Here is a 13,642-nt window from a genome sequence, read left to right on the forward strand (position 1 = left end):
CTCAACACACTAGGCAAACTCCTGGAAAAGATCATAGCAGAAAGGCTGACAAACCTAGCTGAAGAACATGGAATCCTTCCTGAAGAACAGATAGGAGGCAGGAAACAAAGATCAACACTAACAGCTGTGGAACTTATCATAGAGCAGATCAAGACCCTATGGCACTTTGGGAACAACAAAGCAGCCACACACCTCTCACTAGACATATCAGGAGCCTTTGACAATGTCTCACACCAGAGGCTGATCCACATCCTGAAACAGAAGGCTATCCCCAACTAGACAGTCCAGTTTATCCAGTCCTTCCTTAGAGGCAGAACCACAAGACTAAGACTGGGCAGATACAAATCTGACAGCATACCTACAGAGACAGGAATCCTACAGGGATCAACAATGTCTCCAATCCTGTTTCTCCTCTTTATAGCAGACCTGCCAGCAAAGCTAAACTCCAGAAACACATCAGCCTCAGGGTTTGTAGATGACACAAACATCCTAGCCTGGTTAGACAGCACAGAAGAGAACTACAGAATCTTGTAGAAGAAACACAAGGAATGTGAGGAATGGGCCAGGAAACATGGAGCCAGATTTGCCCCAGAGAAGTATCAACTCATCCACTTCAGTAGAGCCAGAAACAGACACAATATGCAAGCCCCAATCACTATTCAGGGACACACAACAGAACCCTCAAGTGAATTAAGGGTGCTAGGAATATGGATAGATCCAAAGCTCAGCTGGGGACCATAGGTTAAGAAAGCACAGGCAAGAGCAGACAACAACAGGCAATCAATTGACAGGCTTATAGCCTCCACATGGGGAGCCACATTTGCGAAAGCAAAGGTTATGTACAAGGCCATTGTGAAGCCAGCCATGCTATATGGAGCCCAGATCTGGTCAGCCCAAGACAAGATCCCAAAGAGAATTGCAGATCCCATCAGCAGAGCCCAAGCCTCCTGTCTGAAAAAGGTGCTTGGAGCATACAAGTCAACTCCAACAAGGGTGGTCGAAATGGAGTCTGGCTCCCCACCAGCCAAGCTCTACCTTCAAGGGTTGAGATACCAGTATGCAGGAAAGACGTCTGCATACCCAGCCCAGCTAGTAATCCAGAAGGCAGTCAACAAAATCAGGAGCCAGTGCACAAGAAGGCACAGACAAGCAAGACCCAATCCAGCCCCACAGAAGCAGCAGGACCTGCAGAAGTTCAAAGAACTAACAGAACAGCTGCACCTAGCCCAGCAGGAACAGGACAGAAGGGCTCAAGGGAGAGGATCAGCAGCCAGCCAAGGGAAGAAGCAACAGTCTCTAGCTGAAAGGATGGCAGGACTCCTCTAGAAGACTGAATGGACAAGAACCCCACAGAGGCCAGGAACCCCAAAGGCACTCCAACAGTTTAGTAGCCACAACTACCTACTGTACTCAGACCTGACCAGGTCAGAAGCAAGCATAGCAATACAAATCCGCTCTGAACACATCGGAGTCAGGGCATACCTGTATTAGAGAAAAGTCCTAGGTATCGAAGACAAGAGTTGCCCATGCGGCTACCTGTCCCAGAATGTCGAACATAGACTTCTGGTTTGCAAAGAATGGAGTACAGGGAGAGGTGAATGGAGGGCAAGGGCAAGGAACAGAAACTTCTAAGCCATGATCAGCAATAAGGGAGACCTCTAGAGAATTACAAGGTGGATCATCCACCAAGGATTTTTGGAGCAGTTCTCTCTTACTAGGGAAACAGAGAGATGGATTGAGGAGAGAAAGAAGGAGGAGGAGAGCAGGAAGAGGGGGACAACTCTAGGGTTGCAGACAAGGTAGTCAGAGGCTAACCACTATGACACTAGTGCACCCTAATAGAAGGAAAACTGAGAACTCATGGCAAGGAAGCTATTAGAGAAGGAGAGGAGGTTTTTACCTAGGAATAGGTTTCCTACCTTATGCAGTAACATATATAGACATAAACCCGCATAGGCCGGAGGGCACCACAACGGGTAAATGAATCATCTATCTATATAGCGTCTAGCTATAGCGGAATTACATTTGCTTATAGTAGCCGCTACTAACTAAGCTAGCTAATTTACTAGAATTCCGGATTTGGCTAGGATATTTAGGAAGAGAATATAACTCCGCTATAGTAAGACGCTATAGTAGGGTAGGGCGATATCTTAAAATAGGCCTAGCGTAGCGATTTAATTAGTGTTAGTAACTAAGGTACTAGGTAGGTCCTAGTAGCTCAACCCGGCTTTAGTAGCTAGTAATCTAAATAAAGAACCTACTAATTAACATAAAGTACTAGTAAGCTAGAAATACTAGTAAGCTAGGAATTTTGTCTTAGTACGACTAACTCGTAATCTTTATTAATTGTTTTCACTACTATTAAATAGAGAACTAGTGAACTTAATACTCTTATCCAATTTAGAATTGTTCTCTTTATCTTCCTAGTACGTTCGTACGTTATAACTTAGCTAGTCTAACCGTAGTTACTATACTACCGTCTACTTAGCTAGCCCTCTTTTGTACCCTCTGACCTACGACTCTTCTTTAACTATTCTATAGCCTTTAACGACTCGACGACTACCTATAACGAGCTAACTCTATACTATAAGACCCCGCCGTACTAGAGACGCTTTTGTTTATAAGATCGGCGCTTTATAAGAGTCTTACCTTATCGTTTAAGCTTAGAGTTACGAGCTCTAAGAAGCGTATTCTCTTATAGTATTACTTCGCCGCCTTTTATAAGCTAAGAGAAGCTATTATAAGCTGTTTTAGAGTTGCTTAGTATAGCGTCGTATATAAGCTTAGATTACGACGTAAACTCCTCCGAATTGCTCGGAGTTTAAGACTACTATAATGTCGTCTAAGGCGGGGGTAGTCCTAGCGGGGTTCGTAGGCGTATATTAAGGCGATTAAGTACTACTTCCGCGTTAATAGGAACTAACCCTATAGCCTCAAAGGCCTTCTTATAGTTTGACGCGGTAAATACGTCGAGAAACGCGTCTTTAAACGCCGGAAGGAAGGTTTCTTTATTAATATAGAAGACGCGCTAACGCGCTAAGTCCCGTACGTATTATAAGTACTTTAGCTTTAACGGCGTAAAACAAACTACGTTAAGAGGCTAGATATAGGATATATAATAAATACGCCGGTATATAGAGCGTAAGGATCTTATAGTCTAGATAGTAGTCCTTAAAACCCTAGTTTAAATAGCTCTTATAGCCGTCTAAAATAAGTAACCTATAGCTACCTATAGAACGCGCCTCTATATACGCGTTAAAGTGCTTTAACTACTCGAGGCCAAGTACGTTGTTTATCTATCTATTCTCGGAGACCGTAAGCTTCTAATTCCGCGGTATGTCTACCTCTTCGTACTATACTAAAATATAGACGCGCCCTTTATAGATAATAAAGGGCGGGGTCGAGTAGCTAGCGGTATAGATGCTCTAAATAACTATAACCTACTCTCTATTACTAGGCTAAGTAGCCGTAGGGCAAGAGCGTCGTTCTGAGCTAGTAACGACTTTTATAGAGCTAATCACGCCTATTTAAAAGCCCGTCTTATCGAAGTTATAGATATCCTTGTTATATACGCTATACTTACTAATCTTCTCTTATATAAGCTTAAACTAGGCGCTTATAACTTCTAGATCTTCCTAAAGTATTCTCTAACGGTCCTTCGCTCGGTTAAAGGCCGTTTTGAGCTCGGTAGAGCGCGAAACGAATCTCTCTACCTAGTTCTTACCTACTAGATCCGCGTCGCGTTTACCGAGTAGCTTGTCCGCTATATCTACTACCTCGCTAAGGGTAGGCGCGAATCCTCGCGAATCGAGGTCGAGGATATATCGAACAATCGTCTGTTCTTTAGTTAACGTAAGTTTGTACTAGATAGGGCGAGTATCGACGCGAGGAGTGATTCCGTAGTACCGGCTAGTTAGCGTCGAACAAGGTACGTGATATGCTATAGCTACGCGTAGGAGATTCGGAAATTGGCCCTGACGATAGGCAGAGAGGGCAAGAGCAATTCTGCCTTCTTTATTAGACGATTGTATATTGTGCTGTTGAGACATAGTACGATAATCAAGAAGTTGGTCGTGCCAAGACAAAATTCCCAGCTCACTGGTGTTCCCAGCTCACTGGTGCTTTACGTTATATATATCTGACAGTACGAGATACATCTGCTAACGTGCTGCATTGTCGAGCAGCAGCATAGAACGATCAACTGACACACCACGGTTGACAATCAGCTCAACCCTAGCCCGGACCCCGCTAAGGTATCAGCAACAGCACGCCATACTAGCTCCGAAAATCCGCATACATAACAGACACTCCAGCTGAGCAACTCAACGATACCTTCGCCCCAACGCCTCGTCATCTCCAACACCATGAAAACCCACCTTTCATCTACCTCTCTCATCTTCCTCTTCCTTCTCATCTCCATCTCTCTCACGTATACCCTGGCCCAACCCAACGACGACGACATCACCGCCCTCCAAGGTGCCCGAGCCCAACCTCAACCACAGACCCCCGACGACCCAGAAGACTTGTGCGCACCCCAAACCTAAACCGCCCGATTCAAAGACCTCTATGCGCCCAGCCTTGCCCTCGTCCAAGCCCAGTGCCAAGCCCTCTGCGCCAGCGCCCAAAACGAGGGAATAAACAAGTTTGGTGCCGGCGCCGTAAGATCCTTCCCTATTCTTCCCCCTTGTCCGCACCTCTGAATTCTTACTTCTCGTCCCATAACCAGTGGAAAAATGTCCGCGACATCGTAGTCCAACAGGCTTACCTGATCCGCCATTCACGCTGCAATGAACGTTGCACGGGCGAGACGGCGTGGAATGGCGACTGCGGCTGTGTGCTCGATGCGAACAATGTACACGTCGCAGTTGCCGGGGAGATGTTTGAGGAGTGCTCGGGGCAGGCCTTGGCTAAGACGTGTTTTTCAAAGAACGGGTGGAGCGACATCTTTGGATCGGAGAGTGGGGCTAGACCTTGTCCAGACAGATAGAGAAGTGGATAGGGTGGTGTGAGAGAGAGTCATGAAGGGAGGATAGGGGATGGAGGTGGAGGGATTGGGTTGGGTATGTAGAGCAAAGTCGGCGGCCGCTCATTTACGGAAGGTACCGTTGAAATCTCATAGCAGGGTATTCACAGTTGACATTCGTATCTCTGCTAGGTCGACTTTCCTCCATTGATGTCCAGTCCGCGGAACCTCTTCAATGCGTTTGCCTCCACCGTTGTGGTGCTAGCCCGCTTCTGTGGACGTGCTCCACTGCCGTGCATTTCCAGGATCGTTTCCAATGTCTTCCATCCTACATGCACTGCGTCAGTACTGTAAGATAATATGTAGAACGAAGTATTGGCAGGGGATGATAACATGAGTGTGATTATGCTACATGTTCAGAATAGTTTCAAGAGTTGCCCAACCTGGAGTATGCATGAGCTGAGCGCCCAGAGAAGTGTCGTGTGTTGTTGCGACTTGGCAGAGCAGGCGGAGCTCATCCTGGAGGAAATGTTAGCCATGCGCGTGAAAGCAGATTGCCATGACTTACTTCACTCAGAACACCCAGGCCTTGGATGTAGCACAGCACATGGAAGTCGCTGACAGCGGCCACACCTTGTGCTGTTTCAAGAGCGATGCGGTTCGCGCCGGCTTTGAGCTGCTTGACCAGGTCGCGCTGATCTTGAACTTCCCCATTCGCCATTCGGTTCTCGATCGCCAGAGTTGCTGCACTATTGATGAACTTCGGGTTGGTCTGGTTGGGGAAGCCGTGCGTGAGCGTCACAAACAGGTATTCGACCGGAAAGGATGGTTTCGCATTCTCCTGGACGTTGGCACCGTACTCGTTGATGCGCCGGTAGAAAACTTCAGGGATGTAGCGTTTTCTGTTGAAAGCTTCATCGGCTTCTGTTTCGTCTTGTACCAGCATGACACTGGGCTCCGCTGATGGTTCGATGATTTCTGCAGTCGCCATTTCGACGGCGGCGTTCGAGGCTTGGTAGGCAGAGATGGCTATATTGCCGTCGGGGTCGCCAGAAATGATGCATGTCACGAAGTTGCTGCCGAACTTTCCAGTCTCGCTCCACTTGGATGGCCGCGGGTACTTCGCTTGATATCTTGAGGCGAAGCAGACCTGGTGGAGTCAGTCAATGGATTTCCCGCAACGCAAAGGTGAACAACATACCTCCAAAGACGAGAGGTAGTAAGAATCGGCGTGTCGTTTGCATACAGCAATGCCCTTCTCGCGATCTGTTTGCTGGAGTAAATCAGTGTAGATCACCCCAACGCGCTGAAGCCCGGACAGCTCTGCCAACTTCTCGATATCTTTCTCGTTGTCCCAGTCATTGAGCGTCACGCCATCTACACGAGTTAGCCAGGCTCGACAAAACGACACAACAGATTCTCACCTGACTCGTCGACCTGTGGTGGCTCGTAGATAGCTTCGACCACGGCTTTGGTGCCCAGCGGGACCTGGTCGTACTCCTCGTAGTGGCCGTACAGGAAACCTATTCGCTGCGAGCCACCTTGTCGCCAATATCCGATGAACTTGTCGACCATGTCGAATGTCTCAAACTCGACATGATCGACCATCCGATACTCTTGTGGTACTAAGGAGATAGCAGAAGGCTGACACTTAGAACATATGCCATCCGGGAAGGGTGCATGGCCGCCGGGACATTCTGGGTTCACTCGATAGTATGGTTCACTGAGTGGAGGAATGTATGAGCTCCCGGACTGTGTCATGGTTAGTAAACCTTTGCTTGCGGTATGACCACTATTTACTGACCTGGTACTTGTTCTTGCCCTGATTCAGTTTCCGTAGATGTGCGTGGTATGATAGGTGCTTGATCTTGTGCTCCTCTAGGTAGCCCTTGTCGTAAGATTCGAGTGGCTGGCAGTAGTCGCACATGCCCTGTACCAATGTTAGCACATTTTGCATCTCTTACGATCCGCATCACCATACCTTAGACCCATGCTTGCACATCCGCTGATCTTTCTTCCGTGTGATCTTGCCATCTAGCTTGTCTAACCGGTCGTCGAGCGGTATCTGCTTGACTGTCTCCCACGGATTCTTCACTAGACGCTGCACCTGCGGTATTGCTACGCTCGACGTGAGTTCTTCATCTGTCACCTCTTTGCCGCTCAGCTTGTTCGCTCCCTCTGAGTGGCCGTTGGTGGCTGCATCGCTGGTCTTGAAGTCGAGGAAGACCTGTGTGCCGTGTGTGAGGCCGAGCTTTGCGAATGTGATGCCCTTGAGCTTCTCGATGGGTCTCGAATCTGCACCGTGTGGTCGAGGACTAATCGTGACGGTGGATGGGATAACATCTTTGGAAAGCTTGTCGAGAACGTCTGGTAGGATGGATGCTATCTCGGCGTTGTTGTCGAGAGTGAGGCGGAATCCTCCTTCGCGCGACTGGAATCTGATGATCATCGTGGTGGTGGTGGTGGGAGAGGTGGTGTTCGAAACGGATGTCGAGGATGGGTGTATACGTTGGTGGTGCAGTCGTCGGGCTGGTGGGGAGGAAGGTGAAGCTGTGAGGAAGAAGTGTTACCACGAAGGAATTTCTGCAGCCATGAAGAAGATGCTTTCTCCACAGGTCACAAGCAGCAAACGGCTTATGAATGCACTTCTCGCTAGATGCACATGAAGCACAATCACAGGCACAGGCACAGGTGAAGGTTGTAGCTCTTGCCTCCAGAAGCTCTTGCCAGATTATGTCATGCGCGGATCCCTGTCTCTGCTGCAGGGATCACCAACTCCATTTTTGGACACCTTGGGAAGCCACCTCTCCACAGTGGGAACAACAGAGGCCATCTTGCCATATTCACTTCTGCGCTTTTCCTTGGTCACGACTACCACGAAGACTTCTTCAATCTAGACCATAGCACGACGCGACCATCTCCATCTACACAGACCAGCACTTCTGCGCGCTGAGCGCCCACAACAACCATGGACAACGCGACCTTTAATTCGACCAATGGCACTTTCACCAACGGCACATTTAATGGCACAGATGGCTCTTCCTTTACGCCACCTGCACCAAAGCCCTTCTGGACGAACCTTCTACTACCCATACTTTACCTCACGATCCTGATAGGATCACTATACACTTTCTCCACAGTCTACCGCAAGCGTCAAATACAGAAGGCCGCACGGTTAGAGTCCTGGTTCCCTCCGCACAGGCAGAGGGACATCTATCTGTCACTGCTGCATATCGATCCTCGGGAAGCGAGCGAGGGAGACAGTGAAAAGACATTGAGCAGAGTGCCAGAGAGCGTGTTGAAAGCAGCGCTTTTGAGGCGAGCTGTGGAGGACATTCAACGGATCGTACAATTGAGGAGTTCAAAGCCTGCTCTACAACATTTACTTCAGCGTGGTAGCGTAGGTGACGAGCTATGGCAGCGCTTTCAGCGAGCTGAGAAGGAAATGGAAGAGGAGGTCAAGGACGTTGTCAATGAGGTATGTTGAAAGACCATCGCTGATGCGGCCTTGCTCAGACTAACAATAACATAGGCCAATGCATTCCAGCAAGGATGGGGGCAAATCATCTTCCAATCCGCGAACGAGATCAACCAGAACCGCCTTATCAAGGAGCGTATTACAGAACTGCAATCAAAGGTCGACGCTGAGAAAGCATGGTGGGAGAAGAGGAGAGAAGGCATTTCGTCCGGATTCATGGCAGAGCTTGAGGAAGAGAGTGCAAAGAAGGCGGAAGCTGAGGCAGCGGCAGCAACGAAGAAGAGCAGCAGCGATGATGATGCAGTGCTGGTAGAGGCTGGCGGACCAGCGACTGGGTTTGACGGCGGGTCAGCTAAGAAGAGGAATAAGCCGAAGAAGTGAACGTGTATGAGCTTGATGCGTGTCGTTCTGGCTGGCTATGGTCGCATTGCACAGCGTGGGTGATCGCTTGTATCGAAGGCAACGCGACTACAGAGAACCTCCTGCTACACTAGCCGTGTCGGTCCCCATGCACCCGCGAAGCGGGTGTTGGACAACCCAGTGATATTGGACACCTCAATAAAACCACGCTTTCCAACACGCGTATCTTCCATTCAACACGCGTTATCTCATCAATATGGTTGCTTCCATCTATCGTGAAGAAGAGGAGCTCATCAGTGAGGCCGTGCAGTGGTACTGCGACGCGTCGAATCCAGGTCATGTCAAGCAGGTAGCCGCCAACTGGGGTGTCGATTACCAACGCTTCAGAAGACGACTTCTCGGTCACAACCCACGCAGCACACGGCCGCGTACGCACACGGTGTTGACAGACGACCAAGAAGCTGTTCTTGCAACCTACTTGAGGAGGTGTGACAAGATAGGCGTATCCGCGCGACTCCGGATGGTCCAGCTCAGCGCAAATTCGATCCTCAAGCGATACCATACTGGACCTAGATCACCTCCAATTGTGAGCTCGAAGTGGCCACAACGATGGCTCAATCGACATCCAGAATGGAAGAAGGTGAGGCAACAACTATTGGAAGCAGCAAGAGCAGCGGCATGGGATATTGGTGACCTTGAATGGTGGTACAGCAAGCTGTGGGAGACCTGTCAAGAGCATGGCATATTGCCTGAGGACATGTGGAATATGGACGAGACTGGCTTCCGCATTGGTGTTGCGAAGAACCAGTACGTTCTTACGCAATATCCGAAGAGGAAGAACTTCCTTCCTACTGCCAACAACCGTGAGAGCTGTACGGATGTTGTTGCTGTCTCAGCAGCTGGGCATGTGATTCTAGCCTTCCTCATCTTGATAGGGAAGATGCACCTGAATACGTGGTACCAACACCTTGAAGACGACACGGTTGTGGGTGTTAGTGATTCTGGATACACGAATGACCTGCTTACACTGGAATGGCTGCGACATTTCAACGAGCACTCTGCGAAGACATAGCGAGGTGCATACAGGCTGCTGTTGATGGATAGGTACGGCTCTCACTTCACGATTGAATTCATTGAATATTGTGACGAGCATCTGATAGTCCCCTTTGCACTGCCAGCCCATACAACACACTTTCTATAGCCCTTAGATGTGGTCGTATTCCAGCCTTACAAGCACTGGCACGTAGAGGCTGTGGATTCAGCTTCTCGCTATAGTTATAGCGACTACAACAAGCTCGAGTTCTTGCATAACTTCGAGGCCTTTAGAAGGCAAGCAATGAAGCCAACAACCATCATAAGCGGCTTCGAGAAGTGTGGTATCTACCCCTTCAATCCGGAGCCAATATTGGCTCGTGCAAGGCAAGACCTAGCTGCTCTTCGATCGAATAAACGAGTCTCAACACCGGAACCGATTGTCAACGATAAGTAGCTTCTAACAACAGTGAGGACCTTCGGTCGATACACTACTGCGCTTATAGCTGATCCATTGATAGATGAGTCTATTAAGCAGCGACTAGAGCCACTCTTCCGTAGAGCCTAGATTGCTATCGTTAGGGGCGCCGAAGCAGTAGCTGAATTGAACAACACCACGGTCCGCCAGAACGCTCGCAATGCTCGCAACACTCAGAAGAGATAACACCTTCAGCGTGGAGGTGTTATGAAGGCTATCAACGCAAGAGCTGCTATACAAGAACGTGAAGAGAACACAGTAAAGCAGCTTGAAGCCCAGCTAGCACGTGCAAGAACAGGTGAATTGAGACACCGGATAAGCAAGATTATGAGCTATATCAAGGGGACATACAACAGACCTGCTTATCTAGTGGAGAGACGGAAGATTATGCCAATATGGCTTGCCTGTATGGACGATATAGCCAATAGATAGTTGAATACACCTCATTGATATCGTTGAGGTGTCCAATATCACTGGGTTGTCCAACACCCGCTTCGCGGGTGCATGGGGACCGACACGGCTAGCTGTGTTTTCAACATACCTAATGAACACTGCTTCTTTACCCCTATTCATCAGCTTGTCACTTCTTGCCCATTGAGGTTGGGATCTTGTGTCCATATAGACAACAGCTTTGCATCCCCAAACTTTCAAATGGTTGATGGTCGGTTTGATACCATCAAAAGCCTCATCTGGTGAAACCTTGAACCCATCGTAATCTGGGCCATTTGGCAGTTTGTTCCTCATATAAGTTTGGGCCTCTAGTGCTTCAGGCCAAAATTCAACCGGCATTTTAGCCTCTTCAAGCATTGCCCTTATAGAGTCCTCTAAGGTTTGTATTGACCTCTCAACTAGTCCATTCTGTAGAGAGTTGTATGCCTCAGTAGGCTCGAGCCCAAACCCCAAATCCTTCTCCTACTGCTTCACTAATGCAATAAGGTCCCTTATATTGTCAAGCCTTACTGCTTTCAGCTGCGCTGATGATTTCCTCTCTACTTTGATCTTCTAGTCCTAGAGAGCAACTGGAGCATCTTCTCTTTTCCTAAGAGGAAAGGTCCACTTCTTCCTAGAGAAGTTGTCAACAATCTCAAGCCAGTATTTGAATCCTAGTCTTAAGATTAGTAGTAGGCTATATATGTCAATAGATATAAGGGCAAGTCTTTTAGGTCTTCTCTCTATAACTTTGCCTTTGTACTTCTTTATCTTTGCTATTGAACATACTCTGCACTAGTGAAAGCCATCCTTAGGGATAGGAATAGGTTCTTTCAAGTCTGTTACCTTGTGAAGATTCTGGAGCAAATTCTTGCCAAAGTGTGCAAATCTTCTATGCCAAAGCTCCCACTGCTTCACGTCGGTCTCTGATTGAGCAGTCATAAAGGCATTCTCTATTAGTGGTGTACATAATGAGTAATGTGCCTGTTCTTGTAGGAGAGGAGAAATCTTATCAATGAATAGAACCCCCCTAAGGAGCTTTGTCTGGACAACAGTCTCACTAGAGGGGGAAACAAGAGAAAATGATGGAGGTTGAACACCAAACTGCTTGCTAAACTGGTTCTATAAAACCAGGTTTACTCCTAGCTTAGGTACAAGCAGGACATCTTCTGAAACAACTTTTCTGCTAGCTCTCCCACTCATCTCTACATTCCCAATATAAGTGGCCAATAAAAACCTACCTCCCACTTTGATCCATTTCTCCCTTGTTAAGGGAGTCATAGATCTAAAGAGGCAGCTTTGGTCAGTTATATAGGATAAAGCATAGGAGTCAAGTAACCACTCTAACGAGGTGAACTTGCCTTAGACTTCTGTAGTTAAGTGAGCCACTTTATCATACTCATTATTATCAGACATTGTCTCTAGGGATGAGCTGTATAAGTTACGTGACTCTTAGGCGGAAACCCCTTTTCTAGTCTTCTTTGCTTTAGAGGTATAAGACTAGGCCTAGTTCTTCTAGAGTGACAGTATGTCAGAGCTAAGTTTCTTCACTATTTTCTTAAGTTCTTCTATAGAGGACTTCTCTCTTAGTGTCCTCCTTAAAGTGGGTAGTGGAGTTCTCTTCTTCTTAATATATGTTATATTCTAGGGAGATAGTGGTTAGGAATAAGATCTAAGAACCTTTCTTACCTTAGGTAGACTAGGGTAGTCCTTAATCAGATAATCCTTCTTATAGAGAAGGTAGGAGAGTGGTCTTGTGTCATAGTCTCCCTATAGAGTATATAGAAGGTAGGGACAGAAGAGCCTTAGAGTGCTTAGAAGTCGTTAAGAAGTGACAGTCTAGCTTAGTATATAAGCGCTAAGAATTATATGCCCCGTAACATTCGCTACGGGACCTAGCCCTCCAAATTCACCCCTCTACTAAACCTTAATAGATTCACTTCGGCTCGTAACTATATAACTTACGGGGTCGACGACGAGAATCACCTGTACGTGGTGTCGGCTACGAACCTCTCGTCTAGCTACGAGAGAGCCAAGTATTCTCACGCTGGAGCGTCGTGGGCGCGACGGGCGCGTAGCGTAGGCGAAGCCGCGGCGAACAGAGGACTACCAGCAAAACGGGTATGAAAACCATCCGACGAGCGTGTACTCGTGTCGGGAGCGAGTCCCTCTTCTTTCTACGTGTAAGAAGGGCGCGGAACCGTGGCCTATACGCTCGACAGGACACCTCTGGTATGAGTGCAGAATTTTCACCTCCGGAGACCGCAAACCGAGCGGGCTAAGCGACGAACATTGGACGAGCGGACTACAGAACAACAACTGAGCGGACTATGCAACGGCGTCGAGCGGACTACGAAACAATCTGGTGTTTGCCAGCGGGCAATGCGGTGGGTAGGTGGACACGCGACGAAGCCTGTAAGGGCCTGTTGAACACCCGGTATGGGAACGAGGGTTTTGCCTGAGGCACTGCCTGTCCCGCTACACGACGCACCTAGTCTGACATGGTAGATTGCGACGAGGAAAAGACGATAGCCTGAGCAAGGAAAAGACGGCTGTTAGGACGGGGAAAAGACGTACAATGCAAGTGGATTAGTTCTGTGATCGGGGAGGATCGAGGGCAGGGTGATAAGGAACTTCATATTGGTTAGTAGGTGGAAACGCAAGGAGTACGCTGCCAGGCGTGGTGTGTGCCCCGAGCAGACCTGCGAGGCATGGACGGCCGCTTTCTAGAGATAGGCTGCGGTAACGCGAAGGGCGTCAAAACCTGGGGCGTGGTGTACACTGGCAGCGACGGCTGACACTGTCTGTACAGCCCGAGAGGACGGATGCGCATGTCGGTCAATAGAGAGCACTAAAGGGCTCAGGCCTATGGAGGTGGATGTTGGCTTAAGGAGCAAACAGG

The 13,642-nt window shown here is 48.4% G+C and overlaps 3 protein-coding genes across 3 annotated transcripts; 2 read left to right on the top strand and 1 right to left on the bottom strand.

Annotated features, from left to right (window-relative positions):
• Window positions 1–4,787: 4,787 nt before the first annotated feature.
• On the top strand, window positions 4,788–5,009 carry CLAFUR5_08286 (uncharacterized protein; the record flags this gene model as incomplete). The annotated part of the gene is made up of 1 exon (XM_047907434.1): window positions 4,788–5,009. One exon carries the CDS (start codon window positions 4,788–4,790, stop codon window positions 5,007–5,009), a length of 222 nt encoding a protein of 73 aa, XP_047759866.1.
• A 362-nt stretch (window positions 5,010–5,371) lies between these two features.
• On the bottom strand, window positions 5,372–7,412 carry CLAFUR5_08287 (Nuclear protein localization protein 4; the record flags this gene model as incomplete). The annotated part of the gene is made up of 6 exons (XM_047907435.1): window positions 5,372–5,482; window positions 5,532–6,113; window positions 6,165–6,340; window positions 6,388–6,715; window positions 6,768–6,893; window positions 6,945–7,412. The coding sequence occupies 6 exons, from the start codon at window positions 7,410–7,412 to the stop codon at window positions 5,372–5,374; spliced, it is 1,791 nt and encodes a 596-aa protein (XP_047759988.1).
• Window positions 7,413–7,931: 519 nt separating this feature from the next.
• On the top strand, window positions 7,932–8,822 carry CLAFUR5_08288 (Translocation protein sec66; the record flags this gene model as incomplete). Its single annotated transcript, XM_047907436.1, has 2 exons — window positions 7,932–8,441; window positions 8,496–8,822. The coding sequence occupies 2 exons, from the start codon at window positions 7,932–7,934 to the stop codon at window positions 8,820–8,822; spliced, it is 837 nt and encodes a 278-aa protein (XP_047759861.1).
• Window positions 8,823–13,642: the final 4,820 nt, after the last annotated feature.

Source organism: Fulvia fulva, chromosome 3 (assembly GCF_020509005.1).
Source record: "Fulvia fulva chromosome 3, complete sequence".
Lineage (NCBI taxonomy): Eukaryota > Fungi > Ascomycota > Dothideomycetes > Mycosphaerellales > Mycosphaerellaceae > Fulvia > Fulvia fulva.